The 20978-nt window shown below is 39.6% G+C and overlaps 3 protein-coding genes across 3 annotated transcripts in view; all 3 read left to right on the top strand.

The window, feature by feature from the left end:
- The window catches only part of LOC146004229 (small G protein signaling modulator 3 homolog), a 48620-nt gene extending 35307 nt beyond the window's left edge, over positions 1–13313 (top strand). Inside the window, exons 14-17 of the mRNA XM_083142905.1 lie at positions 832–999; positions 4369–4511; positions 6044–6204; positions 7132–13313. Of these exons, the coding sequence (XP_082999031.1) occupies positions 832–999; positions 4369–4511; positions 6044–6204; positions 7132–7324 (665 nt within the window). The 3' untranslated portion in view covers positions 7325–13313. The remainder of the gene's footprint in view (positions 1–831; positions 1000–4368; positions 4512–6043; positions 6205–7131) is intronic.
- Positions 9485–19746, top strand: LOC146004446 (transient receptor potential channel pyrexia-like). The gene is made up of 3 exons (XM_083143301.1): positions 9485–9602; positions 17193–17280; positions 18279–19746. The coding sequence occupies exons 1-3, from the start codon at positions 9485–9487 to the stop codon at positions 19744–19746; spliced, it is 1674 nt and encodes a 557-aa protein (XP_082999427.1).
- The window catches only part of LOC146004523 (uncharacterized), a 64120-nt gene continuing 60367 nt past the window's right edge, over positions 17226–20978 (top strand). Inside the window, exon 1 of the mRNA XM_083143404.1 lies at positions 17226–17280. The gene's annotated coding sequence lies outside the window, so the exon portion shown is untranslated. The remainder of the gene's footprint in view (positions 17281–20978) is intronic.

Below are 20978 nucleotides of genomic sequence, written 5' to 3'. Positions count from 1 at the left end.
CATGTTACGGTGTGAAACATTGCTGTGGATTGGTTCATTCTCAAGTGACATATGTGGCATGTTACTTTGGTGTGAAATCTCCCCTATATACTGCTAATGTAGCTGGACTGAGAGCATTTGTCACATTGACAATTTGCCAACTTCTTTGGCAGGGTGGTTAGCACAGTGTGCTATGATGCCAGGGTTCCTGGGTTCAAATCCTGGCCTGGGCTTGGATTGATTGATCGATTGAGTTGGTATTTTTAAGTCCACTTTATGCACAGTAAGGCTAATCAGGACTGGACGTACAGTTTTAAAGTGGAATCCGAACCACTATGTGCCTCCATCGAGAATCGAACCTGGGACCCCTTGATTACAAGGTGACGACGCTACCACTGTGCCAGTGGGAAGGCTACCTGGGCTTGGATGTTCTTTGTGAGTGGCCCTTTATCAATTTCATCATATCGTCACGAATCCTTACCTTCGCAATTAGTCAAAAGTAAAGCAAAGTAAAATAAACAAAATTAAATCAAGTCACATTGACAATTTAAATGTTTGATTACATAAACGTATGCCATTAATGTCTGCTCTTAAGCCAGACAAAAGTGGCCGTGAGGGATAACGTGCAACTACATGTCATCCAATGAAAAGGAACCTTAGAGGATATTGGCTCTGCTATTGTATTGTTGTCTTTCAAAGGTAATATGATTCTTTATAATTCAGCATAAAGTATGTCACACTCTTGAGTTCTACTTTGTTGGATTGAATGTCGGAAACATTTAATGTGAAGTATTTGATGTCAAATTAATTTTTATATTTTAGCTGCTAACTGCAATTTTTTTTTTTCCATAGGATGGTTTCCTGCTAAGTTTGTTGAATTGCTGGATGAAAGAAGCAAGCAATACTCATGTGCAGGAGATGACAGTGTATCTGAGGCAGTGACTGATCTCGTTCGAGGAACCTTATGCCCTGCTGTGAAGCAAGTTTTAGAGCATGGCATGAAAAGACCTAACTTTTTAGGTAAGTTGCACAGTCTGCTTCTCGCAGGTTAGTCAGTAGGAAACACACGATCTCACCCAGGAATTGGATTGCTCGTGATCACCAATCCTCTGGAACCAGAACTAAAAACCACTCTGGAACCAGAACCTAAGAACCAATTATTAATATCATCTGAACAAAATAAAAGTCTGAGACTGAAATTACATTTTTCAAAACTTTATTTGCCATGGTATGAATGTGTACTGATTCATACTAGTATAAAAGTAATCTAATTTACTCCTAAGAATATATATTTACAATGACACCTCGATTTTACGTTCTTTAGGGGACCAAGCTGAAAAAATTTAAAATGTAAAATTGAGGAAAATTTTACAATATTTTACTGTGTTGAGATCATCAAGATTGGATGTATAATGTGCGAAAATGTAAAATCCAGGAACGTAAAGTTGAGGTTCCACTGTATATGATATTAAAAAACTACACTATGTGTTAGAAAGTCATTGGTTTCAACTCTGAAACGAACTCCTCATGGAAAAGATAGTACAGATGGGTATATATATATGGCAGCAGGAGGCTTCTCAGATCATTCGCTGATAAAATGACAGACAGGAAATAGCTCAACATGTTTGAAAGAGGGATCATAGTACGCTGCTCCATAGGAGGCATGAGTATATGTAGCATAGCTGATGCCCGACAGGTCTCTAAATCAACTGTAGCCTTTGTCATCAAGAAGTGGAAGGAAAATGGACCCTGCAGCAATGCACCACGAAGTGGAAGACCCACAAAATTGGATGACTCGGACAGGAGAGTGCTGAAGGGGGAGATTCGGAAAAACAGGACCCGTCTGATGCATTCGATTGTACAACCTTGGTGACAATGAAGTTCGACCAGAAAGGAATACGTGATTAAATGCACAGAGACATAGGCGGTGGAATGGGTGACCCGCAGAAGTGACGCATGTGTGTAAGAGGCGGCGTATGAGCAGGCAAGAATCGTGATCCCAGCATGTTGCACCCAAGGTCACGTAAAGAACGAAAACGGGGAACTATACACGTGACATTGAACTTCGACCAGGCACCAGACCCATACGGTAAATTCCAGATAGTGGCACATTCGACGGAAGCATGACGTCACGGACACGATAAGGGAGTCCGCCGTATATAAGCACGTGCTGTGCACCGAGGAACCGCAGTGCATCATCACCATGGCCAGGGGCAAACCTATTGACAACACCGTGAGGAGAAGAGTGGTGGAGTTGCAACAGGATGGACTCAGTGAACGGGAAATAGGGCGCCAACTGAACTTACCCAAGTCAACTGTCCACTGCATCATCAAACACCACCAAAATACGGGTACTACAGAGCCAGGTAAGGCCCCCGGTCGAAAACGCCTGCTGAGCGTGCGTAACCTACGGATATTTAGGCGCTATATCCAGACCAACAATCATGTTTCTGTGGCCGAATTACGACTGTGGACTCGAGAACGCTTTCACATTGAAGTGTCAACCAGAACCATTCGCCGTTACCTACAGCGATGTGGTTACCGAGTGTACAAGGTGAAACGTAAACCCTTCCTTTCCATGTTGAACAAAGGCAATCGACTACGGTGGGCACGAATGTACCGGGGATGGACATTTCGGCAGTGGAACAGGGTTTTGTGGACGGACGAATCCGTTTTCAATGTTGTGTACGGGGAAAATACGGAAAACAGTCATTTGTCGGAAGGAGGAACAGAATGAAGCAAAATGTTATGCACGTCGGGTACAGAAACCTGCGTCAGTGATGGTATGGGGATGCATGACGGCATCTGGGGTTGGCCCACTACACGTCTGTGAGGGCATTGTGAATGCACACGCCTATACACGCATACTGGAGCGGCATCTTCCCACAGTGCGAAGGCACATGTTCCACAGGCGGCGTCTCATCTTTCAACACGACAATGCCAGTCCTCATACAGCGCGGCTGACAAGAAAATGGTTGACTCGCCATCACGTGCGAACTCTGCCATGGCCACCATCGAGTTCCGACCTCTCGCCCATTGAGAATGTGTGGCGCGTTCTTAAGCTACGTGTGCAACAGAGGGGACCCACGACAGTGGCTGCTCTTATCGCCTGCCTGCAGGAGGAATGGCACCGCATCGATGTGGAATACCTTGAACGACTCGTCCGCAGCATGCCCCGACTCATTGCCACAGTTATTCCCCGATGGGGCGGCGTCACACCATGGTAAACAGGATCCCCTCTAACAGTGGTCGAACTTCAATGTCACGTGTAGATGGACGAAAATGTTTTATTTTGTGTGGACACCATACATTGCTGCGTTGCAGCGGAAATTTATGTTTTCCTTTGTTCCATGTAGCCTGCTGAATAAAATATGTTCAGCATATGCATGTGTTCTCCTTCTTTCACAACGCACTCCTATATTTGTGACTGGTCGAACTTCATTGTCACTAAGGTTGTAGAACAGTTTCAAAGTGCGACCAATTTGAGTGTTTTGACCAAGACACTTCACAAGGAGGCGCATGCGCTCGGTTATCATGGTTGAGCCACTGCTCACAAACCCCTGATAACAAAAAAACATAAACGGCAGAGACTACTCTGGTGTAAAGAGCAGAAAAACCGGACGGTGGAGTAATGGCGGAAGGTCCCATGGAGCGATGAATCATGCTTCACACTGTTTCGATCAGATGGGAGAGTGTGGGTATGGCGATTCTATTGAAACTAAGAATGTGTGTTCCAGGACAATAATGCGACTTGTCATGTTTACAGGGCGAGCATGGAGTGGTATGCAGAAAATAATGTCACCCGACTGGATTGGCCTGCTCAGAGCCCTGACCTCAACCCTGTCGAACACCTATGGGACGAACTGGAGCGCCGATTGAGGTTGCGATCGCCTCGCCCTTCTACACTTCCAAGGTTGGTGACTGCTGCAGGAGGAATGGCGGAATATTCCACTCGGTGTACTACACGACCTTGTGGACAGTTTACCACGATGAGTGGCTGCTGTTAACACTGCCACAGGCAGACCGACCTCCTATTGATTGCAAGAAAACTGATGGTATCCGCTGACATGCGGTGTCCAATGACTTTCTTCCACATAGTGTACTTATGTTGGATGACAGCAACATTCTTGTTAAACAGCATGATAAAAGATACTCTTTAAAATTCTGTCCAAGCTTTCGGCTCCATCCTGGAGTCATCGTCAGGGCTGGCCGAGAGACAGAAAGGAAGAAGTGGCCGAAGTTCCAATATCGGAACTTGGGACAGACTTTTAAAGTGCCTTTTACCATGCTGTTTATTTGTTTTATGTGATTTTTAACAGGAAAGTATCATTATATTTTTCTAGAGATGAACCTTAGGCTGAATCATCCAATACATGTTTTCTCTTGAAGGTGGTCCTTGTCATCCATGGCTTTTCATTGAAGAGGCAGCCACGAAAGAAGTGGAGAGAGATTTTGATTCTGTTTACAGCCGATTGGTGCTTTGCAAAACCTATCGATTAGATGAAGATGGAAAAGTTCTCACACCAGAAGAGGTGATTTTTTAAAAATTCTTAAATTTTTGTGAAAAAGTAACCATTTACCATATTAACTCATGTATAATGTGCACTTTTTTCCAAAATTTTTGCCACCAAAAAATGTGGTGCGTATTATGCACGGAATAATTCGGACAGCCAACATGAAACCGTACAGGCCTCCCCGATGGCGCAGTGGTAGCGTCGTCGCCTTGTAATCAAGGGATTCCAGGTTCGATTCCCAGTGGAGGCACATAGTGGTTCGGGTCCCACTTTAAACTGTAGGTCCAGTCTCGATTAGCCTTACTGTGCATAAAGTGGACTTAAAACAACAAATCAATCCAATGTAACCGTACAGGGTCATTCCATGATTTTCTGACACCTGCATTGATTTTTCATGTTGACGGAACCCCTATCATGTTATATATCATTGTAAAGCTTAAATCCTGCAGTTTCTGAGTATGGCAATAGTATTCCAGTCATAATAGTGACAGTAATGTGAAATGCGGTTAAAAAGAGCACATCACAAAATGAAGAAACATTCTAATTTTTGTGGTACTTTGGATGAAAGAAAAGATAAGGAAAAAGAAAACAATAATTAAAATGCATTACTGGCCAAATAATATTATATATATGGAGTGTGAATGTCTTAATGGAAGAAATATTGTGCTCCTAAATACTTGTTTGAGGATTCTGAATGTGCCTTCTATAAATGCTACGTTAGTCATGGAAAAATTATAGATTTTAAGTTTTGTTTAGAAAAAGTAAAGGGGAAATGAGCAAAACCATGTATAAAAGTTTAAAGGCAGTGTCCACAATTTTTTACTTTGTAATGTAATGTTCTGGAAAACCAAGAAAAGCAGTGCCGTTCTGGTGGAATTTGGGAATTCACCTCCCGTCACATGGGATACGCATCAGTGGTATTTGTTGAGCGAGAAATAATATAAAATAACTTCTTGAGCACTGCAAAGTTAATTTTGATCTCACTTTCTACTATTACAGAATAAATAAGGTGGTTAAAGAGTGTAAGATTTGGGATGCTAAACACAGTGGAGGGAGAGGGGGGGAAATGGTGTGGGTTGGTGACTTGTTGTCGACACTAGAATATTCTCCTCTTGGTCCACATTGCAACAGGTGACTCATTGAATAGATATGATGTCATTCACTCTTGATCGGCATAGCAACAGCTTTACAACCAACTAAGAATGCCATTTCTTGAAACTGGATTGTACTGCGCATTATATACGAGATATAGTTGTTTATCACTTTTCCCCATCAAAAACCTGGGTGTGCATTATACACACACGTGCATTATACATGCGTAAGTACGGTAATTATTTAAACTTTTTCAGATTTTTATAAACAGCTTTCTGTTACATTGTGAATAATGTAGAAAATATATTGTAAAATCATATAGCCAGATGAAAGCTTCATAATTAAAACTTACAGTAAAGAATTTTGCATCAGTAGCAGTTAATTCTGTCTGTTATTATTTTTTTTTATGTATAAGGAATTTATCATTGAATTGTTAATACTTTTTCATTTTATTCTAGTTGCTGTACAGGTGTGTGCAAGCAGTTAACCTAAGTCATGACAATGCACATGTTCAAATGGATGTAAAACTACGCAGCCTTATCTGCCTTGGACTTAATGAACAGGTGCTTCACTTGTGGTTAGAAGTGCTTTGCTCCTGTATTGAAGTTGTTCACAAATGGTAAGAGAGAATGCTGAAGGTTGTAATATATTAGATATGTGTTTACCATTGGGATTTTTTTGGTGGGGACCCCAAATAACATTGTCCCCCCAAGAAAAAAACATTACTTCAGTTTGAAGTTGTCATGGTTATGCAATAGTAACATAAATTGAAGGATACTTGTCAGTAAAATAGATGTGATTAAGGACCTTGGAGTTACCATTGATTGTGAGTTGAACTTTAATGAGCATTTAAATTAAATCACCAAAAAATCTCAATTTTTGATGGGAAACTTCATCAGAATGAAGAAATAAAGGCAACTTCAATATATTTATCTTTCTTTGAATAACACTTATTCGTCCATCTCTACAATAGACCTCCCAAATTGGGTTTCAAACGAAATTCCGAAGTAATAAAAAGTGTGCAAAGAACTTTGATTTAAATGGATTCATATAGAAAACAATATTATTTTATTCAGCATAGAGTCCATAATACAATGTCAGAAACCATACTTGTATCAATACAAGTTTTAGTAGACATTTCTTGTCTCTAGTCAGTAAGTTGGTTCAATATTATAATCCTATGTTTGATTAAAAACTGATATTGTATATTAACAATGTATCCAGATCATTAAAGCTATCTTTTTGTCTCTATACATGATACTGAATCTATTGGAACCATTAACTTATGCCAGATTAATTTATGGTTTAGATTTTATATGATACTGTATACTTTAATTGTATACTGTATCTTTTATTGTCTGGAGTATTTTTCCCATGTTGTATAAAGGATCTACCCTCTTGTCATGTGTCACTTAGCTGTGAAAGCTCCTAAAGAAAATCCTGCTAAATTATATGTACCAAAATATCAAGTCAAAAAACTGTAGGACATTAGTAGCAAGGTTTTGCATACTAGATATTTGAAATACACTTGCCATCATTATTGCAGGTATCATCCGTGGAGCTTCATCAACAGCCCAGGCTGGGTGCAGATCAAATGTGAACTTAGGATTCTTTCCCAGTTTGCCTTCAACCTGAATCCTGATTGGGAGTTGCCAGCCAAGAAGGAGCAATCACAGCCACTAAAAGATGGTGTGAGGGACATGCTTGTGAAGCACCACCTCTTTAGTTGGGATCTGTGATACCGTAGCAGCTCATTGATACAATATTTCACTTGCTGTGAATGGAAGTATTTTAAAAAATGTGGTCAACTTCCCAGAAACCCAGTGTTTTACCAGAATTTATTTCAGAATGAAACTGCCCAGTACCTTTTTATTATGTCAATAAGTTTTAACATATTTACCAAGACCCTTTTATATTAAATTGTTACATATGTATTATATGTAAAATTATATATTATTTTACTGTTTCTTCCTTTTGTTTATAAATGGAATTTTTTTTTTTTTAAATGCATTTATGAAATTGTATTTATTTCAATAATGTTTTAGTAGGTGAAAGGGAACTCTTAGAAATGTAGTATTTTTATATTAATGAATAATTTATTGAGCTATTTATGCTGTGCAGTGTGTCAATGTTGTTGTTTGTGAGGAACATTGTTGTTAACAAGTGTAAGTATTATAAATATATGTAATGTATGCATGAATCATATGATTTAAAGTGCATTATATTAATGCTGATGGAAATTAAATAAGTGAGGTGAAGGTTATGTTGAGAAGTTATAGAAATGTATTGTACTATTGCAACTTTTATTTTTATAGAGCAGCTTTTAAGTTTAATTTCTTGTTTTAATACAGACTGTTTTGTGTCAGGGATCATGTGATATCTTCCATATTGTTAGAACAACTTTTATACATAATTTGAAAATATTAATTGTAAAATGTGCAAACAGGATACCTTGCTTTAATAATATGATTGTCAACACTTTAAAAAATGAATTCTAAAACCAATGATGCTTTTCTCCATCATTCTGTTATGTGATACATGTAGCAAATTACAGTCATGTGTTCGATGAACTTTTTTGACAGGATTGTCTTCATTTTTATTCCCTTGTTTTTGCATAATGTGAAAATTTTTGTAGTTCTTAATGAAGAAAAGGAAAGAAATTTTACATTGTCCCTTATAGCCCTCAAATTGCCTCATTTTTTGTGTGAAAAGACATCCATAACTTTTTGTGTGTGTGTTTTAATACCAATATAGGGGCAGGTGTACAGTATGCGTGTGTGTGTGTATATAAAGTGAAAGTCGTCAGTTGGTTGAAAAGTGTCTCTGGGAGTGGGTGATTTGGAATTGAAAAGAGATGTGAGGTTAGTTCATATTCTGAAAGAAAGGTAATTTAGAATCTCTGAAAATATGTTCTGAAATATACACTGCTGTTTGTGAAAATTGCAGCACCAAGAAGGATACATGTGATTGAAATGAACTTTATACCACATATTAGGTACATGACAATACACAAATGATTAGGATTACAGAATTGTACATGATCTCTGACCTTGAGAATTCAGTATGGTGTGAAGCTCCTACGTGCTGCAAACAGAGCCTCTACACGTCGTGGCATGGAATCAAAGAGGGCCTGGACATGTTCCTGGGGAATCCCCTCCACGCAGTTTGTATGCGAGTCCACAAAGCATCAACAGTGGTTGCTGGAGGACCGTGACGAACAAGTTGCCGACCAACCATATCCCAGACATGTTTGGGGCCTCCCCGATGGCGCAGTGGTAGCGTCTTCGCCTTGTAATCAAGGGGTCCCGGGTTCGATACCCGGTGGAGGCACAAGTGGTTCGGATCCCACTTTAAACTGTAGGCCCAGTCCCGATTAGCCTTACTGTGCATAAAGTGGACTTAAAACAACAAATCAACCAACCAACCAACCCAGACATGTTTGATGGGCGACATGTCAGACGAACTTGCAGGCCAGGGAAGCAGTGGTACCCGTCGTTTTTTTGAAGCCTGCTTGCACATTCCTCGCCACATGTGGCCACTGAAATATGACATGTGGAGTTGCCTGAAGCAGGAGCAGTACCTCGGGCTCTAAAACCTCCCTGGTTTAGCGGTTGCTGTTCAGATTGCCTTCAATACATAAGAGGCGAGATCGCATGTTGCATCCAATGGCGCCCCAAACCATCACACTTGGCATTTGTCCGCTATGCCGCTCAACAATGCAGGCTGCCTGATTGCGGTCACCACTGTAGCGGCTAACATGTATACGGCCATCACTGTAGAACAAGTTGAAGCGGGACTCGTCCGAAAATACTACATTTTGCCACTCAGCACGGCAGTGACGGTGTTCACGTGCCCATTGCAGTCTGAGGCATTTGTGGTTTCTTATGGAAGCCAATGCAATGGCATTCATGCCACCAGTTCAGCCTGCAGCAGACGGCGTTGAACTATCGACACAGACAGGCCCACAGCCATTGAAGTGCTCCAGTGTTGAGTCAATACTGTGGATGAAGCTGTATGGTTGGTTACAGGTGGTCATCCAGTGCTGTGGTCACATTGCGTGGTCCAGCACCTGCCCATCGCTGTGTACAACTCTCTTCTATCCAATGGTTTCACACACGCATCACTGTCATAGCAGCATGCCCTGCACGAGCCGAAATGTTACGGTATGACAAACCTGCTTCCTGGAGACCGCTCATTCTGCCCTGTTCAAACTCGCTCACATGCTGATATTGCACCCTTTGACGTTCATGAGGCATACCATCACTTGCTTTCACGTTTCCACTTCGTTTGACGGCTCTTCACTGACTGAGCTTGGCGTAACACTGACCTTTCCGGTCACACAAGAGAGGGCGCTGCTGGGCCTACGTATACGCCATCTCTCTGCAATCTTAATCACGTATTGCTGGTATACTGTTCTACACATCCTCCGAGCTTAGATTCATTCGGGCCTTTCTTTCTGGGTGTTGCAATTTTCACAAACAGCAGTGTACATCAGCCTTTCTGTAACACAAATTACTTTCTTTATTTTGAAGATTTACATTGAAGCTGATAGTTCTGTTTCTGTTTGGCATGCCTCTATTTGTAATCAAGAGCTCCTGTATTTGATTCTTGGTATTGTGATATCACACACTTCAGTAGTTCATATCCTAAATCATAGATTGCTATCTTTAATAAGGCAAACCTAAGAAGAAAGGAAAATGATGAACTAGTTAACAATATAAGAACTGTTTATAATGTTTTTGTGGGTAGAAATTTTCTATGTACATAAACATTACCTGTAATTAAGGGTGGTATTTAATAGAGTCTGTGAGTTACGCGAGTAAGATGTTTGTTCTATCTGTTTTTATTATTTTACGTTACTTTTCTACTTCTTGGGTTAGTCATGGTGATGAGGATGAATAATGAACTAATGAAATGAATGATGCTTTAAGGCGAAGAAGAGTGACAGTTTCGCACAAGGTATGCATTTATTTCAATATCGTGGGAATGAGCACCGCTATTGAAAAAAGCAAAACATTGGACAAGAGAGAGAGAGTATGAATTCCTCATGTTGCAAGTACAAGCGGTTTTTTAAGTTGATTATTAAGCTAAAGCTAGATATGACCTGTAAAAAATATGATGAATAATTATTTATAGACTCCCATGCCTTATGGACAAACAACTTCAAGTTATGGCTAAATCAAATGGAAGTTTTAACTTTTCCTAACACAAGCAAAATCTTCAACCTGTCCTGTTCCCGCTGATGTGTTTTTCTACACCATCGGAAGTTTGATATTCCCAAGGGAACAAGCAAAACAATACTCTCATAAGCGTAATGCTAAGTTTTCTCCTCCTCCTACAACCATCCAGCGCACAGACCTCTTTCCCCAGCGGTGGGTGAGAAGCAGTTTTGGGTTCTCGTGACTGGCTGGACATAGAAAATGTTCCTCTTGCCCTTAACCAAGATTCGAATCTGAAACCCTCCGACTCCATAGTGTGCTACACTGACCACTCTCCTGCACAAGCCAGAAGTTCAATGTTTTTTGTATTAACTTATTGTAGAACAATTCCTCATTCAACTTGATAAAGAAAATATTGTAAATTTAACCCTCATAACTACATGTTACTACCATATTAAATATGCGGAAGTTATATGAACGCTCCTGGCATTCATTCTGTATTATGTATAGGCAGTGCTTTTTTTCTGGCGGTTCACAACGGTATGCCATACCAGTATCTTTTTTACAGGTGATAATTTCTGAACATAATACCACAATATTTTGAGTAGTTCTTATGATGAACAGAATAAGAATAACAAAACAAATTGAAGAGTACCAGAACTTTTCTACCCCCCCCCCCCCCCAAACAATAGTACCGTGTGTAGGTTTGTACATATTTCAAGTGACCAGAAAATGCACACACACATTAATATGCCAAGGAAAAAGTACAGAGTGATCTCAAAAGTCCCATTACCCCCTACCGCGTGTCCACATCATCATAGATGGTCGCATTGTATTAATGTGAGATCAAGGCAGAGGACAACTCGGAGGTAGTGTGACTATTTGTTATGATTTAGTCCCGAGTGTCTGTGTGTACACCATCGTTTTCATAACAGAGTATGATTCTCTGCCATGTACGATGGGAAATTCTCCTCTACATTGCTGGCGTGATGATTTAGATGTAGATCCTGCAACAATAAGAAACAACAATTCATTAACATCTATGTAATACATAGGGGGTAATGGGACTTTGTGATCACTCTGTACTTATTTTAGCCACAAATCAAAGAAGTAGGCTTAATAGTCACTGTCCTCATGAATTAAACATCAATAATGGGCAAGTTCACCACATTTGGATATCGTTACTGCATTAAACTAAAAACCATCCAGGGGGGTCCCTCGTATCATAGTGGTAGTGCCATTGCCTTGTAATCAAGGAGTTTGGGGTTTGATAATTAATCGGTGGAAGCACATAGTGGTTTGGATCTCATTTTAAACCGTAAGTCCAATCTAGATTTGACTATCTCTGCATAAGGTGGACTTAAAACTCAAACAAACCAAACTATCCAGTTACAGACAGATCAACATATGAAATAGCTCTGACAGCACACTTAGTGGCTGTTAGTAAAACTGTGTAAACTGGACTGTTGCCAAGCACAGAATCGCCAAGTTGCTAGGCGAATGGTACCAGTAAACTAACTAACTAACTCCCTAGCCTTCCTAAACCCGAAGGTTCATGGCTGCAGCAACACAGGCCTTCCATCTTTCCCTATCTTGAGCAAGTTCTATATATTCTTTTCCATCCCTACCGATTTCCCTTAGGTCCATCTCAACGTTGTCCCTCCATCTTCGTCTTGGCCTTCCTACAGGTCTCTTACCATCAGGTTTCCCAACAACAATCCTGTAAACTCCTCTTTCCTCTCCCATTCGTGCCACATGGCCTGCCCACCTAAGTACCACCAATGGTACCAGTGGCCACTGAAATTAATAAAGTAGTAATGAACAGAAATGTCGTTAAAGTAACTACTGTTTTTTGGTATGGTAATATAGATTTGTTATTTGCTGACATGAAACACAACAAAATTTAGGTTGTTGTAATGTAATTAATTTCCGGTAACCTTGGAAAAAATATTGCAATCTACGTAAGTTAAATATGTTTTCCATACGACCTTCCAGACCTTGTGAGGCTATTGAACGACTACTGACACTGACATGTCGCAAAATGTGATTCTAGTTGCAAAATGAGGCATCTCATTTAGTAGCACATACTACGTGTGGAATCTGTATTTTTTTTTAGTGTTTTCTTTATTACCTGGTGAAGGTGGGGAGGAGGTTAACTTGCACCATACTGCACAACTGTAATGCACACCATATAATAGTTAAGTTCGTTCAAAGTTCACAGTTGAATATCTTTATCATCATTTCCTCTCTAGATTTTATGTACAGATGGCATATAACTTTAACAACATGACCATTTTGCTAATTTAAAAGTAAATGTTGTATTTTTAATTTCAGAGGTACACATGCCTTTTTAAACAAATGTTAAGTAATTCCAGAATTTTTTGTTCTTTTTTGGATATTCTATGTAATGTTACATATTTCAGCGAAATTAATTCAACATTTCTTTAAACTTTTGCATGTGGAAAAAGTTGTAAGAATTGTAATGTGCTTGTGGTAGTGTTTTATATATTGTAAAATTCCATTGTTGAAATGTGTCTGTATATACATGATTAATAGACATTTCTAATGTAAATTGCGATATTCTTTGTAAATACATTACTGGAAGCAAAAATGTGTCACATTTTATTCCTTTGATTAAACAACACAAGATTTGAGTTCAGTAAAGTATTTTAAACATGCACGAATGAAGTGAATTGGTTCTCAGCTTTACTTGAAGTATATTTGTAAAAATCTATTCCTGCTAGAAAAACAAATCCTCCCCTTTCCACATATCATCATATCCTTTGCTGTTTCCAATCTCTGTCTGGGTTAACACAAAAGTCAAGCCACTCTACCAGTAGCGTACACAGGATTTCATCAAGAGGGGATGGTTATATCTAAAACTTTCTCCAAATTCACATTACCATTATTTTATTATACTTTAATTAAATAGTACTCATAATTAATTAATAATACTTATAATTAATTAATTAGTTGAATTGCTACTAATAATACTACTAATACCAATAGTACTATTAAGTAGTACAGATCTACATAAATATAGTATTTATGAAAGCAATAAAACGAAATTAATTTCTAGTAATTCGATTTTTAACAAATTCTAGAACATTTTTTCTTTCTTACAAAAATAATTGTCTACTCAACGAGATGAGACATTTTAAGTATGAAGAAAATCCATAAAAACAAGAAAATATATTAAAATAAATAGAAATAATCAAAGTACGGAACTCATCCAAGAAGCTGCGGGGGTCTGGTCAGTAGGGCATCTGACAATCATGCTGGAGATCTGGATTCGATTCCCGGAGTTGGTTGGAATTTTTCCGGCTTTGTCGCCGCATAAATATCTCCGATAATTCACATCTGGATTGTCTCACTATTGTTACCAACAAAACATTTTACAATAGTTAAGCTTATTGTCGTTTGAATTAACAAATTCAAACATGTCGCGGGAAGGTAGACTGATGACTGTGTTATTCTTGTCGGCCTAGCCTTTGTCTATACATTAGCCGCTTTCAACGAACCAAGAACTTTCTTTAGTTAATGCTCATTGTTCACACATAAAAAAATACATGATCATTGAACATTGTTGCAGCCGAGATACAAAACAACTTTTTTGCTCTTTAAAATCATAGTTGCCCTTATATATTATTTTCAAGAATTCGTGTTTATTTTCAAGGCATTCACTCTTAATGATGCATGTTTGGAATGCTGTGCTTTTCTCCGTGTTGCATAGGAATAATAATTCATATTATTATATTATTAGTAATAGTAGTAGTAGTACTGTCGCAGGTCCTTGACAGTGATAAATTGGTCATTTTTATTTTTTCCACAGCATTTTTTATATTATTTCAAAAGCTCAAGGGGGGGTTAAACCCCGTAAACACCCCCTTGTGTACGCCACTGCACTCCACCTTCCTTCCACCAGTCCTCTCGTTTTCACTGTCCAAACCTGCTCTCTCATCATGCACTACACTATTCGATCTTTCCACAGGTTCCTTGCTCTTCTCATTGGCTTTTTTTTTACCCCATTTATGTGCAGTGGAAAGCCAAGTCATGCTAGACGTCCTTCTGGCCCAATCTTCTTCTTATGCCCTAAGGATGCATTTCAGCCCCCCACCCCCCAAAGACTTATAATCCAATATATATATAGCCCCAATCCCACGACTCACTTCGACACAAATGTTCTCCATGAAGGAAGCCCCGGAGGTGAAAAATGCACGATTACGACCCCCCATGAAATCGTCTCAAAAGGCCGAGAAAATTCAAAAATCGCTCAATTAGCCCTTCCTTAAGGGTGAAAATGCCCTTTTCTCACGTCCTTAGCAACCGTTGCCACGGACATTTTTTTGCAGCACACATTGTTTCCTTCAATTCTTAATTGTCGAGATACATTATATTTCTCACAGATCAATAGCACACAGATGAATGAACTCCTGGCTTTGAAAAGGTGCCTGAAACAAGGGTGACATCTACATAATAAGGAGTTTCAGCCCAGATACAATTACATTATACTCAATGCGTAAATATCTACATCGTGCTTGTTTTAACTAAATGTTTAAGGGGTATAATGACATGCAATTCCTTAGAGCTTGCCGTGCCTGTTGTTGTCCATGGAAACGGACATTGCTAGGGAACTTAAAGAAAGTTTATTTTCACCCCGGAAGCTACTGTAAGGGAATTATGCTAGACTTTTCGAATTTCAAAATACGAGCATCAGCATTTATTACAGAGGCAAGGTAGGGATTTGAGGGGAATGACGGAAAACAGTTATTATCCAATTACGTTCAAAAATGTGAAAATAACAAAATATGTAAATATTGAATTTTCAATTTAGTCGCTATTCAATTCGTTTATGCAAAATATCCAACTACTTATCTTGAAATGGTTATTACTTACTCAGTTCATTATTCAGAAAATATACAATAATATTTTGAATATTTGTACCTTATTAGAGCCCATACACACATAAAGTTACTTTCTAAACTTTACAAATTAGTGAACTTGTACAGATGTTCCCCATCATCCAATACAACATGCAGACATTTTCAAAGTCATTAAGGTCATTGAGGAACCCCATCTATAACGTGATTCCACCCACAACGTGGCCGAAGGTCATGCATGCGAGCGTGCATACAAGACGTGGCCAACGTATTAACTCCAAAATATGCGTTTACACAAAGAATGCGAAAACTATCTTGTCTGGAATGTCTAAAATTTGTAAATTATATGTTCTTTCCCTATAAAAATGTGTTTTATGTGCTAAAGAAAACATTATATATTTTTATGGGAAACAAGACTTTGCAGATTACATTGTAATGATATGTTCGGCATTCCTACCACGTATGGTTTACATCTGAAGCAAGCAAGAGAAATGTTTTATATATAAATCCTCTTACTACTTGTTTCTGGCTTGTTTATGTTAGATTAGATAGGATTGGGCTAAGTTGTATTACGTTGTATTAGACTAGGTTTATAGTTAATGTAGAGTTAATGTGAAGTTATGCTGGCATTTAATTCAATTATAAGTCATCGTACGTATCCTGATAGACAAAAGCAATCTGTTTATCCTGAGCTAGGATATTAATTGAAATTGGTATTAAATAAGGCTCAGTAACACCTACATCCATTATGTCAGTAAACTGTCCTTCATGATCACAGGTAGGCAGGCTTCTTATGCAGACGAACTACCTTCTTACACTTGTATCTCTGGCTGTGGCTGTAAATTGGAGTAGGAAATTAGTTACAGATATGATATTCTTTTCTTCAATATCGTATCGAAGATTTAGCTAACGCATTTGAACTTTGAACTTACACACGACTATCAATACTATCAAGAGTAGCATCAAAAAAATAATAACAAAATGAAAAATGTTGAACTTCGTGAACATGCCTATTATTAAAGGTAAAATGGAAATCGGAAATTCTTCTTTAATGTATCGAAGTAGGGCATAGCATTATTGAGGGATTGCAGTGAACTACTGTTCTGCAAAGGAAAGGTGTAGTTGTAGCTACTTTGTCTAGCGTTGTCAACCCAAGCAGGAGCAAATGCTAGTAAATAGGCAGCAATTGATGAGCAGATTAACACAAATCGTATTACTTACAACTTTCTTGCGCAACTTGACTGGAGTACAGAACAGTCGTGGCTTTTGAGCGAATACGATCAAGCTGTATTCAGAATTATGAATCGTCGTGGACATGTTATCAAAACATCGATTTGCTTGATTGATTTGTTTCTTTTTACTTCGCTTTTCTGCCACTTTTGGCTAATCGCGAAGATGAGGATGAGAGATGATATGATGAAATTGATGAAGGGACAATTACAAGAAACACCCATGTCAAGGATGGGATTCGAACTCGGAACCCATGACGTCGCAGCATGTTGTGATAACCACTCCGCCATCTAGGTCGACTTGAAAATATTGATAACAGTTTGTGTTTCTTGTTTTAGAAATGGCAAGAAATGCCATTAATGGCGTCACTCCTCTGTCATTGGCTGGGGTTGGTGTTCACGCTGGAGAGAAGGACAGGGTCAGGAGGTAAGTAAAATCATGCTTTTGTTTCCTGCAGCAAACCTTATAAATACAAAAAAAAAAAATGTTAGTGAAATCCATGTGATACGTAGATTCCTTGACGTTTCTGTGTACCTTGAGCTTTATCCTTGCTTTTTTAGTTCGTCTATCCTCATAGGTAGTTTTTCTCCATGATTATTCAGCTCCTGTATGTCATACGCAACATCACCAATGAAGAGAAACGACTTGTTGAACACTTCACCGTGAAGTTGTATCTTGTACCATGAAACTCTCATGAAAAAGATTGACAGCTGTTTCGCATTTAATGTGGGACATATTTTAATTCAAAAACCTATAGATATGCTTGTACTGTCCTTTTAAGAAATCATTTTGCAATCTACTGTAATACAATTGGAATTAGGGAAATCAAAAACACATAAATCTGCACTGCTCAAAAACAGCTAATAACTAATTAATAATAAATAATAACAGCAGATATTACCTAACAATAATTTGTACACAAGTTTAATATCAGACTTGTTTCTCCTTTCAGTAAGCTATTCCATTTTTGCATTACCCGTTATATATTTATATTCGTATTACATAAAGTGCGGGGTGCTCGAAAGTAATGCCGTTTTAACCTCGTGTTTAATAAGCATAACACTTCTGTCAGTCACTTATTTTTGTGCCTTCTTACGTATCAGCATCAATTCTTTGATCGGGTGAAGTAAAGACATTTACTTTCCTAAAATAGATATTCCAAAAACAATTTCTGAGTTAAGATTAACTTGAGACAACATAAACACGAGGAAAAATATTTCTCAGTGTATCGACCAGGTGAGTTCTTGGAAGTTTTTCGAGTTTGCATCAACAAATACCTGCATGGAATATTAATGTAAATGCTCCTTGTAGATATTTGGAGAAAATTGTTTAATCGTTTGTCTCCAAGTAACCTTGCAATTGTACTTTATGGGAGAAAATACAAATATATTTTTAACAGGGATTTCGGTGCATTTTTGTTTCAGGTACGAAGAGATCGTGTGCGTGCTGTTAGGCGAAGAAGCGAACCCAAACTGCTTCGACGCAAGTGCAGAGGTGTACCCGCTGCACACGGTGGTCAGCCTGCTGTCGGAGAAGGTTGTGCGGAAGCTGATCAAGAGGGGAGCTAAGGTGAACGTCCGGGGGTACGGGTTGAACATGCCAATGCATCTGGCCGCTGCCTTGGGTGTGGATAACCTGGTCCACGCCTTGATGACGTCGCCTGACATCGTGGCGGTGATCAACCAGTGCGACGCCGACGGAAACACCCCCGTCCAAATCCCCGCCGTCAACGGACGCTATACTATCCTGGAGCAGCTGATCCCCAAGGACGCCGATCTCTCCATGAAGGATTCCAGCGGCATGACCTTGGCCGACGTCATATTCAACTACGTCCCTAGACCCGTGAAGCTGTTCGTCCACGTCTTCAACGGCTGCCTCAACTGCAACGACCTTCCGATTCGCCACAAGGCGTTCTGCGTTTCCTTGGACTTCAGCATTCTGGTGCCCGATCCGCATCAGGCCAATCAGATGACGGTGATTCAAGCGATCGTCAGCTCCAACTGCAAGGAAGATGCGAGCATCGTCATGAAGCATCCTCTCGTGCTGTCGTTCCTGTACTTGAAATGGAGGAAACTGAAGTATTGCTTCTTCACGTTCTTCAGCCTCTACTTGCTGTACGTCCTCGCGTACTCCAGCTACATCTTCCTCCAGTTCTACGATCTCAAGGGAAACAGCACCACCCACGTGCAAAAGCTGTTCATGAACGATTGCACCTTGGAATCTACCGCCATTGCCGCGAGGATCATCACCAACGTCAGCATCTCGTTCATCTTCCTCTACGCCTCCATGCTCCTGGTGTTCTTCCCCGCGTTCTACCTGAAGGAGTTCGAACCGTGGATGTTCCTGTGCACGTCCACGCTCGCGCTCACAACCGTCAACTCCGGTTTCAGGGTCGAGGGAAGTGAGTGGGTCGCTCACACGGTGGCCGTCTCCGTGCTGCTGGCTTGGCTCGAGTTGATGCACCTCCTCGGTCGCTTCCCAAACATCGGCTATTACTCCCTGGTGTTCTGCACGGTGGTGAAGAACATGCTGAGGGTTCTGATGACCTTCCTCTGCCTCATCCTCGGCTTCTTCTTCAGCTTCTTCATTCTCTTCGTGGACCTGAACGACTTCAAGGACCCGTTCTGCTCGTTCGCGAAGACCGTCGTGATGATGTTGGGCGAGTACGAGTACCTTAACGTCTTCAACCACCGGGAGACCTACGTGCCCCTCACAAGCAGGATAATCTTCGTGTCGTTCGTCCTCCTGGCATCGCTGGCACTCATAAACCTCCAGCATCTTGGCCTCCATCATGAGGACGCGGTTGGAGACCGTCACGGGGAAGTCGTCGGCAGATCTCTCGGAGGAGCCCTTCTGCCCGGAAGACAAATCGGAGCTCATCTTCGACAGTAAGAACGTGGACGGTCCCAGACTGCAGTCGGGTGACGAGCTGCTCAAGATGGTGATCCACAACATGCAAGACGCCAAGACCATGATCGACGAGTTCATAGTTCCAGAAGACGAGGAGCGAGAGGATCTCGATGACAAACTTGAAGACATCGAAGAACTGAACGCCAGGCTGGAGAGAAAGTTTTCCACCACCATGAAGGACATGAAGAGGGCCGAGATACAAGTCAATAAGATGAGACTCGACCACATGGGGGTGCTTGACTAAACTTACAAATAATGAAATTAAGAAATGTTTTGCTTCCAGACTATTGAGTGCCTGCAATTATCTTGTAAATTTTCGCAACAACGCAAAACAATCAATCCAGCAGAGTGAAAGATCCTTCCATTTTGACTTGTATACAAATCACGGTGACAGTGAAGCAGATTGCAAATTCCACTGGAATTCTAAAACATTTAGTTTACATATGTTGAAAATGACTAAAACAAATAAAAAGTTGCAGGTTTATTGACTTTAAGAGTAATATTAACTCTGTTTCAAGGTATTGAACTGTATTATTCATTTTCATGTGGCAGTAGTAGTTCAAACTCTGTAATATAAATAAATTTATTGTAAAACTTGCAAATGCTTTTGTGAACTAATGTTATGTGATAAGTCTGTGTTGTATACATGTAGGCAAAGTAGACAACTCAACAAGGTTTATTGGACTTACAGCTTTACAGGTGGCTGTTTATGCCCATCATACATTATAAAGTACATAAGATACATTTTTAGTATAAATTTTACACACAAAGTTCATAAACGCTCTTAAATACAATTTTATATAACTACATCAACTCAGTCAGTAACAGAAATATATTATAATTTTATATCAGCTTTTCTCAAAAAAGAAAGTATAACATATCCAATTCTAACATCTGGAGCATACAACATTGAAGTCATATTAATGGGGAAAGGAACATTAATTTTTGACAATGTTTTGTATAAAGTCTCTCTTCTCTCTGAGTGAATTGGACATTCCAAAATAATATGATGAGCATCACCCCTTAAATCACCACAGTCACAATTCGGAGATTTTAAAATGTGTATTTTAAATAAATGATGATATGTTCTCGCGTGACCACTTCTTAGTCTATTTATTAAAACAATTGCATTTCTTGAACCTTTACAATTATAAAACCAAGGTTTTTTCCTTGTGTAATCAACATAACGGCGATAACTTTCACCAACACTTGCT

The sequence above is a fragment of the Lepisma saccharinum genome, chromosome 21 (genome assembly GCF_977018435.1).
Source record: "Lepisma saccharinum chromosome 21, izLepSacc3.1, whole genome shotgun sequence".
In the NCBI taxonomy this organism is placed as follows: Eukaryota; Metazoa; Arthropoda; class Insecta; order Zygentoma; family Lepismatidae; genus Lepisma; species Lepisma saccharinum.
This window is presented reverse-complemented; position numbering and strand designations above follow the sequence as displayed.